Source organism: Dinoponera quadriceps, unplaced genomic scaffold, assembly GCF_001313825.1.
Source record: "Dinoponera quadriceps isolate SergipeBrazil2010 unplaced genomic scaffold, ASM131382v1 scaffold566, whole genome shotgun sequence".
In the NCBI taxonomy this organism is placed as follows: Eukaryota; Metazoa; Arthropoda; class Insecta; order Hymenoptera; family Formicidae; genus Dinoponera; species Dinoponera quadriceps.
In genome coordinates, this window is record NW_014555972.1 from 1,195,910 (window position 1) to 1,217,809 (window position 21,900).

Consider the following 21,900-nt stretch of genomic DNA (forward strand, 5'->3'; position numbering starts at 1 on the left):
GATTCTCTCTCACGGGAGAGTTCGTCTTTCCCCTCCACCTGCTTCGTCCTCCTCCCTCTCTCTGTTTCTCTCTCCCTCTCCTTGCCATTTCGCCGACGCGATCTCGCGGCCTCCCACTACTCCGCCGGATCGGCACGTTCCCCCCTCCCCCCGTTCCTTTGATCCGCCGTCTCACTCTGTTATCCTGTCGTCCCGCTGATCGCCCTTCTCCTCCTCTCTCTCTCTCTCTCTCTTCCGATCCCCACCGAGAGCACGCGGTGGACTCGCGCGTCTCCCTCGGACCCACGTCCCCCGGGATCCTCTCCTTGTTCCCACCGTGGTCAAAGTTGCTCCCTGCCGCCGCCGTCGACGCCGCCGTCGACGCCGAGCGGCGGGGAGAGACCGTCGTTTAGGAGGAGGCGGTCGGCCGGCGAGCGAAGATCACCGTTGCGCGTTTTCACGCCCGCGCTCCTCGTAACCGATGAACGATCTCGATACCTCGATAAAAGTATCGAGGGGCTGTCGCCGAGCACTTTTCAGGATCGAAAGAGCCCAGCAAGGATCGAAGCACTCGGTCGAAATTCTCGTGCAATCGATCCCGGTTGAATTTCGAGGATCTTCATTAATTTCGGTATAAAGTCGGTAAAGACCGCACTTTCTTCGCGACACGGGGAGGGGGGAGGGGTGAGTGAATGCGATTTTTGACAGACGCAACCGTTACCTCGATCAATCGACTTCTCACTCGCAGTATATATACGCAAGTTATTAAATACAGTTAGTTGCACTTTGCAGCCGAATGGATCGGACGGTACCAACGAATGCCAGTCATCGTTATCGCGAGAAAGTACTCGTATCCTATTTTACAAAAGTAGCGGCTAATATCGCATACGGAAGAAATACCGTAGATACCGAGAATATAGGATGTCCATTAGCAGTTGAATACTATTTAATTGACCCAGACAGCCGGGAATTATGTAATAATGAATGTAAGATATTTATCCACTTGTCAGGCATAATAATGAAAAATAGATGCGATGAAGCGCTTAACGTGGAACAATCTGGAACAATCAGTACTAGACGGTAGAATCTCGGAAGATACAAATAGCTAACAGTGTTTTCATCCTCGTTCTATTCCGAGTGAACTTCAATTCACCTCGTGGCTTGATTACTTAAGCAATAGAAGGAAAGTCGATGGCGAACCTGACGAACATCGATAACGTCGAGATAATTCTCAAAATGTTGTTATATAAACACCGACATGGTCAAGGTACTCTTTTTATATGTGTACGCATAGATCTTACGTAAATGTACGTGCAACGAATGTACGCTGCTTTGTTTTACCCATATTAAACGGGAAATCTAACCGAGAGGTATATAAGAATTGTTCTGGAAACTTTTCGTATTTTTGTCGGGCTCCTAAATCTAACGAGATATAAAAATGCTTCTCTGATATTTTCTGAGAATGAAACATTAACATATATAGAAGCTGGAGGATTTCTTTATCGATATTTACGTCAATTGACAGCTACAGATGTCAATTTTGAAATTATCAATCGTCTTTGTCACGTATTGAGCAACGTTTCAATTGATCTTCGCGCTTACTTTCAAGAGTATAAACATATTTATAATTCTGTGCGGTGAGTACGACGTAAATTTTACAGAGAGAAGCTAATATTCTGCCGGCAAATTTCTCAAGCACAACATTCCTTTAATACCAAATACTCGAACAATACCAGAACAAACAAATAAACTGGAGAATCCAGATAAATATTCGCGCGCAATGTCACGATGCGAAATACGGCTGTGCGCGCGTTGTATCTCGCGTGTTACCGCAAAATCGCGAAAAATACGCGTTAACCGCTGGTGTTGCCGCGCGATGTGTGAATTTACAATTCGCGCAAACCGGAGCCAGCCGGGACACGCAGCGCTCATAATCATCGGCCCACGCGCGTCTTCTCGGCCCGAGGGGGACGCTGATGGAAAGAGCATAAAAAAAAATTGCGTTTCTTCGTAGAAACGGCTTCGTTGCAGTGGCCCTTTCTCTGTCTCGCGCATCGTCGTCGCGACAACTCGGCCCGGCAACAGATGCGAGGGTGATCTTTTTTAAACGGGCACGCAGCCGCCGCCGGTTTGCCCGTTCCGCGCTTGCTCGCTGCTACATTTTGCGCTGTTCGACAAACGAGATGCATCTGTTCAACCTCGCGACATTCCCCGATATAAATTTAGGCCGGATACGCCGTGCCCGCCATGGTCCGCCGATGTGCGACGATTATTATCGCGATGATTATCATTAAAACAGGCCGAAAGTGCAGTCGTCGGCGTGTTGAAAATTCATGGAGAGAAATCGGGGACCAACCAGACACTCAGATATTTTTGCATCATATCGTGCGACATCCGAAGTTACCTAAGATTTTAAAAGGTCTAAAAAGACACGTCTGTAAATGTACGAGGGCGAGATACAAAAATTATCCGAAAATTATTAAGTAATACAGGTTCTGGTTGGATTCGAACCAATGAAGAACTCATCTCGGGGCAATAAGAGTCAAAGTACAAATAGCCTAGCGCCATTTGAATATTAACATAGTTAATTAATATTAATGTTATCGCGTAGATACTTGCTTAGTCGTGTTAAATGTACGCCCCCATTTTTTCTTCGGTGATCGTACGCGGGGAATCAGTCTTCCCACACTAAAGCGATGATTTTATTCCCAGATTTAACATTTTACGATATTCTCGGTTAACCTGTTCCCGTAACGCGATTTATATTTGGATATTTGGAATATTTGAATATTATAATTATTACAGTTATCCGCAATTATGTTATAATATTGTGTGAATTGGCGGTGTATTTTTTTCCAACAGAATGAAGAAACTTGTAACACTTGTTGAAATTTGTTGGACTAAGAAATGCATTGAAAATCAAGAAGATTCTATATTGAAGAATAGAATGTTTATAAATTTTCTACTGTTTTCATAATAAATTTTATAAATAAAATGCGATTAATTATTAACCCACCCTCGTGCATTTTCGTGGGATTCCAATCAAACTGTGATGATTACGGTTTAGAATTAAATACGAAATGACGGTGCGAGTTAATCCCTTATCGGATCTCACTAGCGACAATTATAGCTCGAGTCAATTTAAATCGCTCGAACTATGTCACCAATATATCGAGCCTCGTTATTCGTCACTCACTCGATCGATGATAACTCTTCGATATATTTGTTCTCTACTTGATTAAATTCCTATTTTATGTATATACCGAATAATTAATTTCTCCTTAACTTTTGCAAAATGATACATGACTTTCATGTTCAATTTAACCCGTTTTACTTGTACACCACGAATACTGAAAAGTTCTCGAACATCCTGTATAGTATAGTTGATGCTTTATTAACACATTTATTTTTTCTGCTCAATTTGGCACACTGAGTATGTGAATCCCAGTTACGTGATGATATGACTTTACTTAAATGTCTATAAATGTACGTTATCTGACATGCGGTTGGTCTCATGGTGTGTCATTTCCTAGACGGAGAGTTATGTGATTTTCAGCTTTATAAATGGCGTACAAGGTTGAATATACGGGAAATAAGGTTGAATATATAATAACGTATGAGGTATATAAGGCTGAAAATCGCAGAATATATTAATGATAATTCTAGTTACACTGAGAAAAAATATAGTTATTTTCGAGGACAACAATATCTTTTTTTATTTTAGCCAGAAAAATAATAGTGACAACACGCACGTAGGGTTATTATCACTGATACTGTAATAACACTTACCAGAAAAATCGTTTTCTTGACCATTTTTGTAGCCAAAACGGGGAAAAGGGTATTGTTGTCCTCGAAAATAATTGTATTTTTCTCTCAGCCTATAATGATAGGATCATTATAGCTCTAATTATGATAGTTTCTATCCCTTATGTACATGTATGTACAGTGTGTTGCATCAATATATTGAACAGTATGCCGGATTGCCGCTGGTAAGGACACGTGTGAGAGAGTAAGAACGCGCTAACTCGATCGCGAGCGCTCTCTCTCTCTCTCATGCGTCCCTTGTTACCGGCAACCCGGCATACTCGATGTTCAATATGTTGATGCAACAATGTTGTACATGTGAAAAGTTAAAAATTGCGTAGTAGTAAAAAGTTTCACTTTATAAAATTGTGTAACATATATGACGCCGACAGATATTTCAGTTTTGAGTGTACAAAGAGTAAATTTGAGAAATTTTTTGCGCAATTATTATTATTAAAATAGATACGGCACATGGGAAGATGTAATGTGTTGATTCCACATAGAAAGCAGTGAAAAATTTAGCACGTTTTAAGAAAAAAATTCTATGTGTATACACTGAGAGAAAAATATTTGGTATATTTGTAACTATAATATCATAACTATATATAATATAAAAGAATTATAGTCAGGAGAACCATTCACTTACATGTACATTTATTACTACTACTTTGGTTAAAATTCGGTTAAAACCAGAAAAAGTCTATAGTTGACGCCGAAAATAACTATAATTTCTCTCAGCGTACGTGCAATCATTCAAAATTGACAGCTATAGGAACTCGAGATTTTCGCTCGGGTCAATCTGACCCACGAGCGCTAAACTAAGGTTAATGTTGAAAGACGCAGGAAAGCAGATTTCACGAAGACGACAAATCAATCGCGTCACCTTAGCAATTAGAAAAAGCACTTGGTACCATTTGGTGCGTCCGCGTAGGTAGACATTCGCGAAAGAAGCAGTCCGGAGTACTGTTAGAGAGGATCGCGTTAAGACTGAAGGAATGTTGGTCGCGATCGAGCAACAAATCTTCGAAACACCCGCTGACGGCGATTAATCGGCCCGGTCGAGAGAGATTAAGATACACGGATAGCATGTGAACACTGTATAAACATACACAGCGGAGACTTGGGGAAGGCGGAACGCAGACCAGTATCATCGGCACGGTTATCGGCGATACGAAAATAAATCTCGTCCAGGAAAAACGTAACAAACCCGTGGCGCTCGTGGTGATTTACGGCACGACCGCCGGATGGTCCACGACCGTGCACGTGCCTCTCATCCTCTCTCTCTCTCTCTCTCTCTCTCTCTTCGTTGCCCGGTGTCGAAAGACGACAGCCTTTTCCTCGCGATTTGCTCTTCTCGCCTAATTGCCGGAATCAAGGCGAGAAGCAAACGCTATCAAACGACCGTATTTCACAGGCGGCAAGATAACAGACGCGTAGTCTTTAGAAGAAAGAGGTATCGTTACGTGTACGAACACACCTGTCGCGAAATCAACCACATAGAGCGAGCAGTTTTCTCCACAGAATGAAGTTGGCTTAATTTAAGACAATAGGAAGTTGTTTCGCTTCAGTTGTTTTCGCATTCTGGTTTAAAGCGACTATCAAGAGCCAATAACTCGCCATATTAACACAACCTTATTAATAAATGCGCAAGGAGATATTTACAGAGATTGTTTAATATGCAAATTTAGAAAGATATTACGCATTATGCGGAGAAAAATGTTTGGTTCAAGTAAATAATTGCTCCAATACTCCTTAGCAATTAATAGCGAGTGATATTTACCTGATCCGAGAAAAATATTTTCCAAATAAATTATTTAAGTAAAACTTACTTAATCCAAAAAAGTAAAAATTTGTTAAGAAGTATCAGAGTAATTGTTTACTTGAATCTACCGCTTATTTTTCCTATGTAGGTATTCAAAAATTAAGCGGCGAAATGCATGACACAATTGCGTACATATAAAATATTATACTAAGGAAATATTTGTGTCAAAGCAACTGTATAATTGGCCGATATAATTAATTTTTAAATGCTTTACACGTAACGTTCTTCTAAAATACTTTACTGTCTTCCGTGTGAACGATTTTGTCCCGTTAGATTTTATTACCAAAGAGGAAATGCTCGGTAATTTAGACTATTAGATTTGACAACCCGATATACATGTTGTGCGAAACATCATCGCGCTGTTCCCCACGTTGGACGAAGCATCGAGCTATTATTCACCCGATCGAGATTTCTTATACGAACGTTGTTTATGCTCGCCGATGAAAATAAGAGGCAACGAGCACGAAAATATCGCGGAACGAAAAAAGGCGTTCAATCGTTGCTGGAAATCATTTCCGAATTATAACGGCGAGCGCGTTTCGTCGCGGTAGAATTATGAACGACGACAATCGCAGGACTTGGCGAAGAAGAGAGAGAGAGAGAGAGAAAGAGAGAGAAAGCTTTCAGCTTTAGTGGAGCGAACGATTGGAATCGTCACGCTCTTTGAATTATGTCACTGACTCGGAGAAACTATTTATGGGGTCAATTTTGTTGTGCTCCCCGAATGAAAACTCGAGTAACGTCGGAGAGACCGAGTGCTGCTTCATCTCTGTCGAACGAGAGATCTCGCCGGCGAGATATTCGGTTCGGTCGCGTCGAGGGCCACGAATAGTCGAGACGATCCATAAACTATGACAAATTGCGCAGCCCCGTTCTCGCGGCAGAATCATTTACGATTACTTTCTGCTGAAGTCGAGCCGGTTGGCTAGCTATTACATTGTTACCCTTAATACGGATGCGGCGCGATCCGACAAGACGCCTGTGACTGAACAAAAACTCTATGGCAGCCTTAGGTATAGAAAAAGATTCTCTGATTTCCTTTTTCCGACCATCTTAAATAAATTTATGAATATTTATTTTTAATTCCAGCAGGTAGATATTAACCTTTTAGGTACGGCTGAATTCTGCGCGAGGCTATTTCCCTGGATGGCAGAGCAAGTTTAAAAAAAAAATTTTTGAGTGAGCCACTATAGTGGCGTGTCGTCCTGAAAGATGATATCCGCGAAAGCCACTATAGTGGCGTGTCGTACCTAAAAGGTTAATATGACTTATGCATATAATATTTCTAATTGCAAAAATTAGATCATTAAGATACGATATTTTCTATGAGAACAAAAAACAGTTTTGAAGATCTATAAACATAGTATTCCCGTCGGGGATAAATGCGACACGCGACAGTTTCATTTTGGTCGTGTTTTATTTATAAAGGTATATTGAGTATACATTCTGTTCCATAATTATGGCAGTAATATACTGACTCTGATTAGCTGCGCGTGACATCAACAGTATAAAAGTAGTCTAAAACAGCTGCTATAGAGGCAGTGGCATCGAACATTCACTCCTCGTATAACGGAAGGACGAAAAGAATCGAATGAAAACGCCGTCTCTTACGTCTATATCGTCTATCTTATTCCAATACTTCATTTATTTATGCCGGTGTGCCTCCCTAACACGTGAATTCAAATGACGATGGTGTGGATAAGTCCCAGAGAAAAGGCACTATACGTCTATTCTTCCGAATCTTCAGCTCGCGAGAGCACGTCACATCACCGCCACCGAAAATATCAGCGTTTTTCTTTTTATTACGTTTTACTCGGACGCGTCGTCGTTTTTCTTTTCTTTTTTTTTTCTTCGTTCCTTTCTGTACAAAAACTTCCTCGAGAGAAAACAAATCCAAGTCGGGAGAGAGAAAGAGAGGAAGAGAGGACAAGAGGGGAAGGGGGGGAGCTCTCATTGTTCTCCATGAAACGCCACCAATGAAAGACTCGATCATAATCGATCGGCGAGTAAGTACTTCGACTATTCGTCTTCCCTCCTAAATTGCGAGCATCGGTCAAATATCGGTTAACTCCAAAGGCGAAAGGCATTGATTTAAATTTGATTGCACTCTTCGTATCAGTATGCAGGCAACAACCACCACTTGACACGCACATAATATAGATAAACGTCGCAAAGTAAAATCGGCCTGGCGCCAAGCGCACGAGACTATCTTATTAATTTCACTACACTATAGAGAGAGGGAGAGAGAGGGGGAGATGTAAGTTTAGGTAAAAAACTCGAAACGTTCCCGTAGTTAGTTTTGCGCACGGCAGTAGGTAGTCTCTAAGACGGTCGCTATTGTCGCGGTGATTACTTCTATGACGTAGTTGTAAATGTTACACAAAATATACGCTCAGCATTAGGCTGTCCGACTGTCCCTTCTTCTTTTTCTCTTTTTTTTTTCTTCTTTTGATTCGCATCACGCAGAGGCACGGTAAAAGTTCTAAAAGCGATCGTCGAAAATGGAAAACAACCCGGAAGCGGATTTGTACGTGGGACAGGAGGCACGGCAGTCTCTCGCGTTCTTAGCGCGCGCTCTCTATCGATTAATCTTACAGGACACTACTCTCTAGGTAGACGAGAAGAAGGTTTCAAGCGCGTTGTAACAAAGCGGATCCCATCGGACTTTTTTCTCCTCTCTTCTGGAAGATACAATTCGTTCACAATGCAAACGCACACATTTTCAAAGACGCCCGAATCTATGTCGATACACGTTGACACGCACGTATCCGGCTTCCGGAAGGAAACCCGAACGATTATTGTCGCTAAAAGTTTCCGTTGCGATCAAGTGGATATATTTGTATATATCTACGTATTCGTTTCGCGCTCCTTGAACGATGAAACAGAGACTCGCGTCTCCGAGCTCGTATCGCGACTCATCCGAAATTCGAGATAAAATATATGGGAGTCGAGTTCGAGAAGTGGAGGCCTACTTCGTGCTTCACCACCTCGCAACGCTGCTAACGTTTACGCGCGTGTAATCTCACGTGAGTAAGTGACCGAAGTTTACAATCGCGCGCTCGCGATAAACGTGTGTTTCTCTCTCGTACGTGTAATAACTAAATAAAAATGTGGATTCCTTAATCCCCGACTAAGTACGTGCAGTACATTACGCTTCAGGTAACAAGGATAATCGTAACAATAAGAGACAAGCACATCGAGAGGGAGAGAAACAGCGAAAAACAATCTTAAAACCGCGCTAAAAACCGATCGATGATACGCGACAGTTCTCTGAGCGTCGAGCTGTTCGTTTCGGATATCGAATAAAAGACGACGTTGCGAACGTTGACTGACGTCTGCTGGCTTGAAGAAGTGCGCGCTCGTAATTAAAGCATACATTTGCCGCTTCAAGTTGCCTCTCAACGTAAGCTTCGTTCCCGAAGTTGAGTCGCACGACGCCAACGATCATGCTGTATCGCCGCGGCAACCTACGTTTGGTGTGCGAACGGACAATGCACTCGAAACACACTGTCTTTGGAAGATCGTACAAAGTTTCGGGGAAAACCACCGTACGAGACGTTAGCGCGTCTTAACACATGCGGATAAACAGCCAACGAATAACGCTGACGTAGAATGAATTTAAACAAACTTAATATAAAATACGATCGATTTGCTGAATAATAATACAGAAATATTAATGATACAGATGTAAGAATTGACCGATAATAATCCTAAAGGTAAAACAATCGCTCATTGCAAGATCAAACTTGAGTAAACTGTGAAAATACGTAAATTACTTCAATCTGAGCCGGGCGCAAAATTACAAACGCTTAATACAAGTGCATAAGTATATATTGTTTGCAGATTGAAAATGCTTTCGATATGCAAACCGAGCATCGAAATATTTCTTCTCATCCTGTCACACGTATTATTATCCTGCGTTCGACTCACATTGGCGCATTAGCGGGTCTTAATTTACTCAACCTTGACAATATACAATTCGTTACAATTCCCGTACAATTTCAATACATGTCTGGAAGAACAATAGCGCTGAAATAATAAATTCTCTAAATAATAATAACGTTGCAGTGCGTCGGCCAAACACATACAGACATATGCATATAAAAAAATATAATGGCATTGGGAACAAACCTTTTACATCAGATACTACTGGTATCTACAAATGACGGGAAGCTAGCTATGTAGGAACGTTTACTATTAAGTAAGTCGCTTTTAGGTACTGACGCAATAGTGCGCTCTGTTACCATAAATCAATATCGCGTCGGCACCTAAATCTCGTTTTTTCTTGATAACATAGGTCTTACATTGTATTAAGAGGTACACAGTAGTATTTTCAAAATTAATAGATTCGTAAAACCGTTGTCCATGATATGTCACATACATGTTATGATGTAAGTAAACTGCCATTTCTGTAATAATTAATTATACGTATACGTTAATAAGTTATATGAAGCGAGATTGTCACAATTTCTCTGAAGATTCATAAAATTAAATGTATAAAATCGTTTTGTTAAAAGTTTATAATTAAATTCATACTTAAATACCCAACGTTGCAACATATGTTTAGTTAAAATTGGAAGGATAAGATTTTTCTTAATACATCTCGAAGCTCGATTTCAAAAGAGAACTATTACACTCGCGCGTCCACAGATTAATAATATCTTGAGTCAAATATCACAAAAAGATTAAGCGGATCGCCGTTATGATCAACGAGTGCTGTATTTATCTTTCACTTTATATTTTTTTAACGTTAAAACGCTGACGAGTGTTTCCCATTTACTTGTCTTTCGGCGATCTTGTGCCGATTTATGTTAGCTCGAATCGATAACTCCAGTACAATAAATAAAAAGCACTTAAGATACACGAAAGATGATGCGCATAACTTCGAGTAAGCGACAAGGAGAAGCACGTAAATCTTCATTTTCATAGACTGGAAAAAAGAATTTTACATAGAAATATAGAAAATTGCCCACCTTTTTGATAGTTCAAAACTCCGATTTCTCCCTTCTCCCTTTCAGATTCGCTCAGCACACATTCAAAACAGAGTTAATCGAAGTTAAGTCAAGCCGATACACACAGTGACAAAAATTAAATAAAAAGCAAAAATAATATACTAGAAGTGAACTTGCGTCGATAAATGGAAAGCACTCAATCCGCACGATAAAGCCAGTCGACGTTGTTTGGTGCAATAGTTATACTACGAATTATAAAAAAAAAAAAAAATTCTATCACGATACAATTATAAGAGAATCTCAGTAAAGATCTTACGAGAACAATGGGGGGGGGGGACCTCGTGAGAGATTCAGAGTCGCGTAGTCACACCGTGCACGTTGTGACATAGAAAATCAATCAGACAAACGAGTAGCAACCAATCCAAACTTGTATTCGCGCAACTGAATTCATACTACTGCGTATCTCTACTATCGACAAATCAGTTATACATATATCATTACAATCACAATATCCATGACATTCTAATGCGAAAGATCTGGTCGAGATGGAGCAGAGAGAAAACTTGTACTATGGTAAGACACGGATCGACGGTACGTAATGGCAGGAGGAGTAATTCTAGCTGCATAAGCCGGTGGGATCAACGAGTCCGCGGGCGATGAGATCGGCTGCCGCTGGATCGTTGCCCTGTTTACCGTTCGCGCCGCCTTGCTGCTGCGCTGCCGCCTGCGACGCCCCGAAGTGGTTGCGCACGTGGAACATGAATTCGGTCTTATCCGTGAAGTCGGTGCGGCATACTAGACAGAAATGCCTCTCGGAGGTGTAGGGCTGCGGCGGCGGCGCGGAGCCGGTGAAATAATGAGCGGCGTGCTGCGGCGGCGCAGATGTATCCAGATGAGATCTGTAATATCGAAAGGACGATATTCAAGAAAATAATGTCGATAATTTTCTTCGTCATCGTGACGATGACTTATAGCTGTGTACCGCGATACTAGCTCGCCCTGCGCTTATCTCGAGCGACTGTCATCGTGAAAATTACAACGTTTCGACAATAACAGAGATTCATCGTGTTTCCTCGTCAACGGAATTTTAATCCGGCACCTATTTAATTACTCGAACTAGAAGATTGTGTAACCGCCTGCGTTCAGCGGAAAAAGTAGCTCGGTGAGCGCTTAATGATTATTGATCCTAACTGGTGTATTCTCTTGGATCTATAAAAAGGAAAGAGGAATACTCCGGTCCCAGACAATAAGCGCTCACTGAGCCCCTATCTCAGCTGAACGCATCGACATCTTCGTTCGTTGAGAATGAAGAGACACCAACCGAGCGTGCTGCATCCACTCCTCTCTGGAGGCGAACGATCGGCCGCACAAGTCGCAGGCGAAGCTCACCGGCTCCTCCTTCGGTTTGTGAATGGCATCTTGGCGAGGTGGCGGCTGTTGTTGCTGCTGCTGATGCTGTTGATTGGAGCTCGGAGCGGTAGGCGTCGATAGAGCAGCGACGCCGGGTCTGTGTCTAAGCTTGTTCATGTGAATGACCAATTTATCTCGACGCGAGAACGCTTTTCCTGCAACACACGTCGCGCTCGTTGCTCGTCATTCGCCGATCATTCCCGGCGCATTGTTTCGTTTAGGCGCACATTACACTCCGGATACCAAACGCGATCGCCGTCGAGATCGTCGTCACGTGAAATCGTTAGAGCGGTGATCGTTCGGTCATGAATACCTCCTCGTACTCACCGCACACTTCGCAGGTATACGGCTTCTCCCCGGTGTGTATGCGCATGTGTATGACGAGTTTGTCCTTACGCGCGAGTCCTTTTCCGCACACGGTGCAAGCGAACGCTTTCGTAGTAGGTTCGCCCGTGTTGGTCGCCTTCGAGACGGAACCCGGGCGAACCTGTACGTTGTTCGTTGTGCGTAAGGGCTGATTCACCACGGGAGCTCTATTGCCGAACTGCGGGTCCGTTGCGCCGGGGAATGCGGGCATCACGCCGGGGCGCATCGCGGCAGGATAATCCGGCGACCTGAGGCAGGACGGCAAAAGGCTTAACGAGCTGTGACAATCCTCACCGCTGGGGAATTAGAGCATACGTATAATACGTGGGGCTCTCTCGAACGACGATAAACGATCGATCGGAACAAACGGAGGAGATGTTCGTTTTGAAGATGTTACAGGAAGGGATCTTTGAATAAGCAATTTGTGCTTTGCTCAATGTTTTTCATTCGTGCGAAATATCTCGAAAGAGCCGTCTCTTCAACAACGGAACATTACGCTTCGAGAAACCCGAATAGAAATGTATCTAGTCGGCCTGAATCAAAAGCTGGTAGCTGCAGGCTAGATGAAATTCGACTCGATTTTCCGGACCGTTCGATTTGACAACTACTAGATTTTTCATTGATACATGCAAAGGAAGGTCAGCGCTACATTTGATTAATATATCATATCGATGTATAATCGATATTTATGCGATATATAGGAGACATCATATGAATGTCGATCGATTATTGAGGATATCTTCCGGATATCGTGTCGAAATCTTGCCGAATATTGATTTCCGCATTACTTGACTTGGACATTTCGGATTTTTCGTCGGGGAATACCGGTCGTCAAACATTCTGGATATTTTACACACCACGTCCCGATGGAACGCAGTACCCGCACTCCGTCGTCGTAGCCGAGTCCGTCGTCGGGCAGAGTGAACGTGGGGTTTGAAGGTTGCGGGGCGGCGGGTGGCCCGGGTCCGGTTAGCCTCGCTTGTGCGGCCTGTTGGGCCATGTGTTGCTGCAATGCCGCGTGCGCCACAGCATGCGCTTCGACGTAGGACGAGCGCTGCTGCTGCCCGTTGTTTGACATCTTGTCTTTGTCTGCGCCCTGAATTCGGAAATCACTTATTGTGTCACAATGATCTCTTCAACACGCCGGCAGTAAACTTCGCGGAAGCGTGAATACCAATTATATCTTATCTTATATAAAATCTGGCAAATATTCTCGTGACCTTTTCAAACATACTTCCCGGTCGGCATCGAGCATCAGTTATATCACGTCTATCATGTTATAATTTCGCGCTCAACAATGCAAATGGAACGTAACACCATATGTTACATCACATTTATATTGTTAAGCGCGACATTACAACGCAGATGTTATGTAAATGATGCTCGGTGCCGATCGAGATCGCCGAGTCAATTTGACGCGTAATTCAGTTAAGTACGTCGGAATGCGTTTCTTACGCAAGTCGATGAAGCACGTTTATATTGCGACGTCGCTCGTCGGTTACATCCAAAGTGTCGAGTTATCGAAAAATATAGTCGCGAGTGTGAATTGTTTGTTCGCCAAGCGCGCTTGACGCGCCGTAATTACACCCTGCGGGTCCGACGCGAACACGGCGTATCAAAGATGGCTTTACGAAGATTCGAAAACCCGCATCCACACTGCAGCCGACTCCGATCTTATTTTTTCCGATAGGTCATCGGACACCAACCTCTCGCTATCATCGTTATCATCTCACGTCTCAGATCGCGCGAGACACGCACGAGATATCGTTAAACGATCCCTCTGCGAATAACTCTGTTAATAAAGCGATACATTTTAATTGAGACATTCTCCTCCTCTCGTAACGATCCACAAAAGCGCAAGTGCGGCCGCTTGCACCCTCTGCCCCCCCCTTCCCCCCTCTTCTGACGCCAGCGTACACTATTGCTTCATCAAGGTCTCTCAGAGAGGAAAGAACAATGAGGACACTTCGTTATATCTGTTAGGGAAGTGATTTCGTTGCACACCCTGAACGAGATCACCGTTTTTCCACCGCGTTGACGAATTTTCCTCTCTCGCGCACAATCGTACTACCCGCTGTGTCATAAGACGAATATTCCTTCCCGTACGATCGTCCGTAAAATAAAAAGAGAATAATTTCCGTACTTCGAGTGAAAACCCCGAAATCAGCAAGCTGAGAATTCGATTGAGCCAATCGGCATATTATGAACATCAGACGAAGAACCGTTGAAGCAAATAAAACAACAACTCTGTGTGTGCGTTTCTGATAATAAAGAAATATTTCACCAAACAAATACTTGCTTGCTCAATGAACAAAGAGTACAGAGATGCGTGACAAACGACCGAGAAGATTTGACAATTTTTGACACATCAGATTTAAGAAGAAAAAAAAAGAAAAGAGACGTAAAAAGAAATCCCCCGACACTCTGAAAAACTCGCGACGATTCGCTTCGTCGAGACCCATAACAGATATTACTCGCCGAATGATGATCGTTGAAATCTCTCGACGACGACGATTATCGCGCGCCGTCACGACATACCGATGCACGTACCGTTCGCAACAACAATCGCCGGCTCCGTGAGTGAGTAAACAAAAGCAGGAGAGACACTCCGCGGCACGCTCTCCTTCTCGAGCGATCTCCCGCAGCACAATAATGGCCGAAAAACAGGGAACACGTTCGGAGAGGAGGGACGACGCGAGAGGAAGAAGTCGTCGCGCGAGTCGATCGTTCCCACAAAAGACACGGGCGCAACACACTCTTCTCTCTCGCTTACCGCGCACTGCACGACGCGTACGTAACCACCGAAGGGCCCGTTGGGTTTATCGAAGGACGATATCCTCGATCACGCAGGACGAAAGGAGATCGCTCGCGCGAGTCACAGCACTGATCGCCCGCGGAGGAGCAGTCCCGTCCTCATTCTCGCCGAGAGACCCCTTCGCGCCTTCAGGGTGTCCGCCGACGTCGAGGGGGTGGCGACACGTACTCGAGGAGCACTCCGACGGGGACGTACGCGATGTATCAATAAGCGCCACGCCGACACGCACGTCTGCGCGTGCAGCACGTAAGGTCTCTCTCTCTCTCTCTCTCACGTGCGCGCGCTTACGCGCTTTCGCTTTTTACGACGCGCCTCTCGAAGGAATCTCGCGGGTTCACAGGGCGAAAGAGAGAGAGAGAGGAGTCGGAGAGCCCGCGAAGCTGGCCGTCGCCGCCGATTCCCGGCGCGGGAGGATGCAAGGACAAAGAGGCGAAAAAAGCCGCCGCCGCCGTCGCCAGCGCAGAGGGGATAAACGCGAGACGGGGGTTGGGGGAAGGACGGCGAGGGAAGAAGGAAGAGAGGGACAAAAGATAAAACTGGGTGAAGGGGAACGAAGGGGACTGCCGAAGAGCGAGAAAAAGACGGAGAATAAGAGAGAGAGAGAGAGAGAGAGAGAGAGAGCGAACGAGAAAGAAGCAAGACAGCCGGTGACACACACGGAGCGCGCGGTACAAACGATACCGGAGCGGTGGTTCCCCGCGGAATGCAACGTGGCCGTGGCTGCAGCTTGCGTTGGAGGGTGCAACGAGGAGAGACGATCCTTCTCTCTCTCTTTCTCTTTCTCGTGCGTGCACGGCCACGCGGAGAGACAGGGTCGCACGGCGGAGGCGGGGGAGAGCGACGACCGTTGGATGTTGGAGCGACGAGGAAGGCGCTAGGGTCGTAGAAGGGCGAAAGGGGAGGTCTTTATGTGTGTATGCACGTGTCGATGATTCGGTATGTATCCGTCTCTCTCTCTCTCTCTCTCGTGCACGCACGGCGTGTGTATCGCGCGCGCGAGAGAGGGAATCCGGGAGAAGGAACAAAGACGGACGTAGAAGCCGAGAGAAAAAGGACCGCTGCCGCCGCTACTCTGGAGGATAAGCCGAGGACACACGACGCGTTCACGATATCACCGTTCAGGATATCCCCTCGGAATGCACCGGAGGCGCTCGGAGGTGGCTCGGCGGGAACGGGACGTCGAAGGACTCTCGCGCCGATATAGGGATGCCCCGCGTGGGGGTGTCGGCGTATTACTCGAACTCGGCACGCTGTGCTGCTCTGTCCGATTTTCTCTCTACCCTCTCCCTTCACCTCCTCTCTTTCTCTCGCCATATATGTACACAGACCATCAGCGAGCAGTACCGGATACACAGCGACGAGGAACGCTGCTCTGTATGCGGTGGTGGCGACGGCGGCGGTACTTCGACCGGTGCGTCGGCCCGCTGACCTTGACACTGACATTGAGAGAGCGAGAGAGAGAGATGGCGAGACGTTGAAGAAGGGGGAAAAGGGAGACCTTGCGCGCGCGTTCGCAACACGGGAGCGACCAGGGAGACGCCAGGGACGACGAGGACGTCGTGCAACCCTCCTCGTCGCGCCGCCCTTCGACCAGCCGGCGATATTCCGGAACGTTGGCGGTGAGAGAGAGAGAGAGAGAGAGAGAGAGAGAAAGAGAGAGAATCACCCACGTAACGAGGCTCCGGCGATCGGCGGGATATCCCGGGTTTCGAAACAGGTTTCTCGGAGGTGCGGGGCCCGGACGCGCGTTACACCTGTGCCTAGAACTGCCGGATCGGCGGGAGGGAAAAGGTACCGGGAGGGGATCGAGCGATCTGGGAACGAGGGAGAGAATACGAGACTGGCGGAGAAGTGAAAGGAGACAGAGAAAGGCGGGAGCAGGAGTAGCAAGGGAGGGAGGGCAGAGTGGAATTTATATCGTGTTGTATGACTAAGTCCTTTAGAAACATGACACACCGAGTACACGTTGCAGATCCCCGTCGGCTCGAAAAATCGAAGACGAAAAGGCGAATATTGCTTACCGAAGGATAATGACACTTCTCCGACAGGAGGCGCAACAATTGAACGTATTTCCTAACGAGCAAGGCAAAACAGCGGTAATATCCCCGCGTCTCCCGCCCTCCCGAGACGAATCCTCCGAAGGCCAAATTACTTTTCAAAATTTACAGTTTGGCAATTTATCAAAATTCGAGCCGAATTCAACGCGGTTAAAACGAAGGTAGAAAGACAAACAACAATAACAACAACAATGTTACCACAATGACAAACGTGTACATAAATAAATAACAGTATTACGTCATAAGCACACTGACCGATAGATAAATTAAACTAAAGGATAAGAACGTTAAAAAAAAAAAGTGTGCAGGAGAGAAGACAAACGAGGCAAGATGAAACGCGCGGAAAGAACACGGCGGAGTCGGGAAAGGAACAGAGAGAGAGGTGTTACGTGACGAGCACGAGAGGAAGAGGACGGCAGGTGGAAGGGAAATAGGATGTTGGCGAACAAGGGGACAGGGAACGGGAGGGGGTGTGCAGTCGAGACACGGCGAAGAAAGGAGAGTACAGCGACTTTCGCTTTCTATATGCGCGCAACGCGTTCGCCGCAACGCGCCGCCGATCAATAGACGACGTCGCGACGTCGGACGTCGCGCTTTCTCTCTCTCTCTCTCTCTCTCTCTCTCTCTCTCTCTCTCTCTCNCACCCCTCCTTTCCGTCGCGACGTCTCTGTTGCGTACACGAGGGTGGAATTATTGAGATCGCGCGCGCTCCGCCGGGTGCAGCAGACGCAGAAGAGGGACGCGCGAGGGGGAGCGAAGCACCTCCAGCTACCGATCAGCGACGCCCTTGCGCGCGTTTCCTCTTCCCCACAACGTGATCCCCTCCTCCTCCTTCTCCCCCTCCCCCGACCCTCCTCCATCCAGAATCCGCGGTCCCGACCCTGCGTGTTCGTCCCTGTAATTCTCTCGCTCGTAGCAAGCACGAAGGGAAACGATATGCATATCTCACGATACTCCTCGTTCAGTATTGGTATTTTCCAATAATCAGTTCTGATTAATCTTTCGAACGTATGCGCTCGTATACGCGTCTGACGAGTTCCTCCGACTCCCCTGTTGAAAAAAACCAGGATTCATATGGAAAATCCATGTGGAGTCCCACGTCCCCTTTGGGTATTTGGAGCAAAAACCCGGGCCCTCGGTGACAACCCATTCGGATTCCTATATGGATTTTCACACACCATATGGATCCCTGTATGTAGATTTTGAATATCCTATATGGATTCACAAGAGTTGGATTCCTTGGATTTTCCTGGGAATCCGTCTGGAAATTTTCAAAAGGGTTGTACTCTCGAGTAAACAAGTTGTCAACTGTTGAGTTGCGATGGATTGGGTCGATGCAAAAGTTCCGTTTCTTCCTAATCGGTTTTCCGGCTGAGAAATTCCCAGGATTTCTACAAGCGCGAGATCATGGCAGTTACTCTGGACAGACGGCGCACACTTAAAATTAATTTAAAAAAATTAACTTATTTATTTCAAAGTAAATAAATAAATGCTTTACGTGTATTTAAATTAAGAAACGGAACGAACTTTTGTATTAATATGTTTTCATTCATGGTCTTTTTAGCGACGGTCATAAATAAGATTTCATTTGCCTCGAGTCCACCGCTTTCGATTTTCCCAGAAAAAGTTGATTCTTTCATCGATTGACTAAACATGTCGAAGTATTCCGTCGATCCTCAGCGATCGTTTAGCTCTAAAGCGCCCCGCACTCGAAAGGACTGATCCTATCCATAAACCGATTGACTTCAGCAACGTATCCGACCGTCATACTCAGAGTGCTTTGAATTAGTGCTAACTAAATGCCGCTGAATCGTTCGGGTTACCGTAAACGAGAACAAGACGGAAGGAAAGAAAGAGAAAAACGTGGGTGAATGCCGGCGCGCCGCATAAAGAACCTCTTATAACGTATAAAACGTGAGGCTACGTTGCGCCAACGCATAAAGATGCCTTGGCGCGTTACTCACGACGGATATTGCGGCGCGCTTTTACGAGGTCGCGAAAGAGGATCGCGCTCGGCGCTCCGAAAAAACAGTCCGGTCGATCGTGATAGCAGAAGTGCTCGAAATTTTGGTAAGGAATTAAAATGACAAAGCGTTCTCCACCCATCCAGCAAGGAAAAGGACGTCCCAGGTTCAACTTTGAACGATATTTCCGGACGAGTGGGACGATATTTTTTTCACAAAATTTATTTATTTGCAACGGAGAAAGTCAGGTTAAAATATTAAGATCATTAATGAGCTACAAGCGAAATATCGGTAACAAAAATTGCTTCGAAATATTATAATACACAATAAACAATTTTGTGTTACAAACGATCCATTTAAATTTTTGTGTTACTTTAATACGGGGAATATGGTAAAAAATACACACATATGTTAACATATTAACACATTATTTTTAAGATATATATCTTGTTAAAATGACATAAAAATTTGGGTGGATTGTTTGTGATATAAAATTGTTTAATGTATAGGTATGATAAATATAGTTTTGTGGTTGTATTATCCATCTTTTACCGGTGCAAAATATTTGAATGAGCCGTTGGAGATTGTTAGACATAAAAAAAGAATCAGAAATCCAAGATTAGGCCGATGTAACAGAGTATTTAGAAGCAACAAATAGACTAGGTTCAACTTAAAATACAATTGATATTTATAACTCTAATATTCAGACACGCAGTCTCGGAAACAATAAGTCCTTGTCTACAACCTTGCTTTAAGACGTAGGCAGTAAGCAAATTGACCAATCACCAATCAGTCGTTTATTATAGAAAAATAATCGATTATGGTTGGTCAATTTGCTTACGGCTTACGTCTTAAAATAAGATATTTTATATCTACAACATATATCTACAATGTATGGTTTATATACATACCCAAGCAGAACAAATTTCTAAAAGACTTCTTAAAAACATCTGAAAGATATCTAAAAAAAAAAATAGAACATCTTTTAGACGTCTTTGAAATATCTTTTAGAAATTTATTCTGCCTGGTTATATAGTGATCGAATATTCCTTTTTTTGCATGTATATATATATGTGTGTGTGTGTATATGTATATGAACATGCATACAAGAGTGACATTAAAAGTTGGAATCTTACTTACTTGATTACTAACTGCTACAGCGAGATGTTTTATACTGTCAGCGTAATTCTTCAGCACTGTGTTCGTGGCCATGCAGCTAGCACGAAACTCATAGAACATATCTATTTTATGGACACACTTTTGACAGATATATTTTGGCAGGGCATCTTCTTTTGTTATCTGTAACGAAAAAATTCTACATTTCTTTCCGACTAAAAGTAATGTAAACGAAGGTGTGAATTTCTTTTTAATTCTTACGCTGCAACGAACCACTTTATGCTACAGTATCAAACAATTTCGAATTTTCTTGCAATTATCAGCTCCTTAGATTGACTCTGAATGCTTTTCTTCAAGCTTTCACGTTTCATGAGAATATAATTAATGTTTTCACAAATTTATACTATGAATTCACCACATATTTATCTCTATATATATATATCTTTGTTTACTGCGGGTAATATTAAAATTTATGATGCCGATTCTTTTTATAACATTCATTTTAAATAACAATAGTTCAAAAATAAAAATACCTTTTGTTATCCAACTATTAATTTTTGCAAATGTAAAATTAGCCTCACTATTGGTAGTATTAGTACACATAATTTCTCAACATTATTTCAATGTAAAAACTATTATATCGAACCTTGTGCATATGATTTTTTAAATATTCAAATAATCCAAGTAATAAAACATAATTTGCTTGAGTTTCCATATTTACACAGCTGTATATTTTACATCGTGAAGTTGCACTTAATTGGCTCGATTAAATCATCTACGTTCTTAATGAAATGAATTAGATTGATGAACTGTCAGTATCTTGGCGAGTTTTTCGAAGATATTTGACACCTTCCAATCTATATATCGAAATCATACTTCGAGTTTGATCATTCAAGATGAAACAGATCAATTAATATTCTCGTGACACTTGTGTCAGTTGTATCCAGATAACATAATATCCTCCTAAGGATGCAAAGTGAAAAGAATTCATACATATATATTGAATCGAAGCATTGGCACAGAATGATACATTACCATTATTTAGAAACTGTCTTACACACCGCGGAGTACAACTAACAATGACAACCGGCGTAAATAACAGAGTCGCAAAGCGCGGATTCGTACTCACCACAGCGGGAATACAAGAATGTATCTTGAAGAGCAGCTGTCGCTGTTCGCCTTCCTTGTCGAATATTTGAAATGGATGATTGCCCTTCAATGAGCAGAGCCTGCAAAGCTCATTGAAATTGAACTCCTCGTTCATTGCCATTATCGCGCCGGCGAGAGCGAGCACACGCAATGATTGTTAGGATAAGAGGTTATAGCGCGTCGCTGTCGGCAGTTCGCCGAGGTGTCGAATGTGTATGTACGTGTGTGTGGAAAAAATTTGCGCCACGTGGAGAAGGAATGAACGCGAACGCGTGTTACCGAGCCGGGGAGTCTAATAGCGACGGGGGACGCAAAATTGAGAAACGAAAATGCACGATCGAAAGAGCTGCACGCCGCCGTTTGTCTTTTTGTCGCTGATGTCGCGCGATGCGGGGACGCACTACTTGTCCTGCTCCTTCATACTGCACTTTTTGCACCTTTTGCGCGTAAAGGCGCAAATTCATGA

The 21,900-nt window shown here is 44.1% G+C and overlaps 1 protein-coding gene across 1 annotated transcript; it reads right to left on the reverse strand.

The window, feature by feature from the left end:
- Positions 1–7,024: 7,024 nt before the first annotated feature.
- LOC106746399 (zinc finger protein 629) lies at positions 7,025–21,799 on the reverse strand. The gene is made up of 6 exons (XM_014622979.1): positions 21,415–21,799; positions 20,310–20,468; positions 13,191–13,429; positions 12,295–12,581; positions 11,879–12,122; positions 7,025–11,456 (listed from the first exon to the last, which is right to left on the reverse strand). Exons 1-6 carry the CDS (start codon positions 21,553–21,555, stop codon positions 11,174–11,176), a joined length of 1,353 nt encoding a protein of 450 aa, XP_014478465.1. The 5' UTR covers positions 21,556–21,799; the 3' UTR covers positions 7,025–11,173.
- Between the last annotated feature and the right edge of the window lie 101 nt (positions 21,800–21,900).

What these genes read in the sequence shown, in the direction of transcription:
- LOC106746399 (XM_014622979.1), bottom strand. Translation starts at nt 21,555, where the DNA reads ATGGCAATGAACGAGGAGTTCAATTTCAATGAGCTTTGCAGGCTCTGC. An exon ending in CTGCGTTCCATCGGGACGTG is followed by an intron (nt 12,582 to 13,190) that starts GTGTGTAAAATA and finishes GTCCTGCCTCAG; the next exon opens with GTCGCCGGATTATCCTGCCG. An exon ending in GAGTGGATGCAGCACGCTCG is followed by an intron (nt 11,457 to 11,878) that starts GTTGGTGTCTCT and finishes TCGATATTACAG; the next exon opens with ATCTCATCTGGATACATCTG.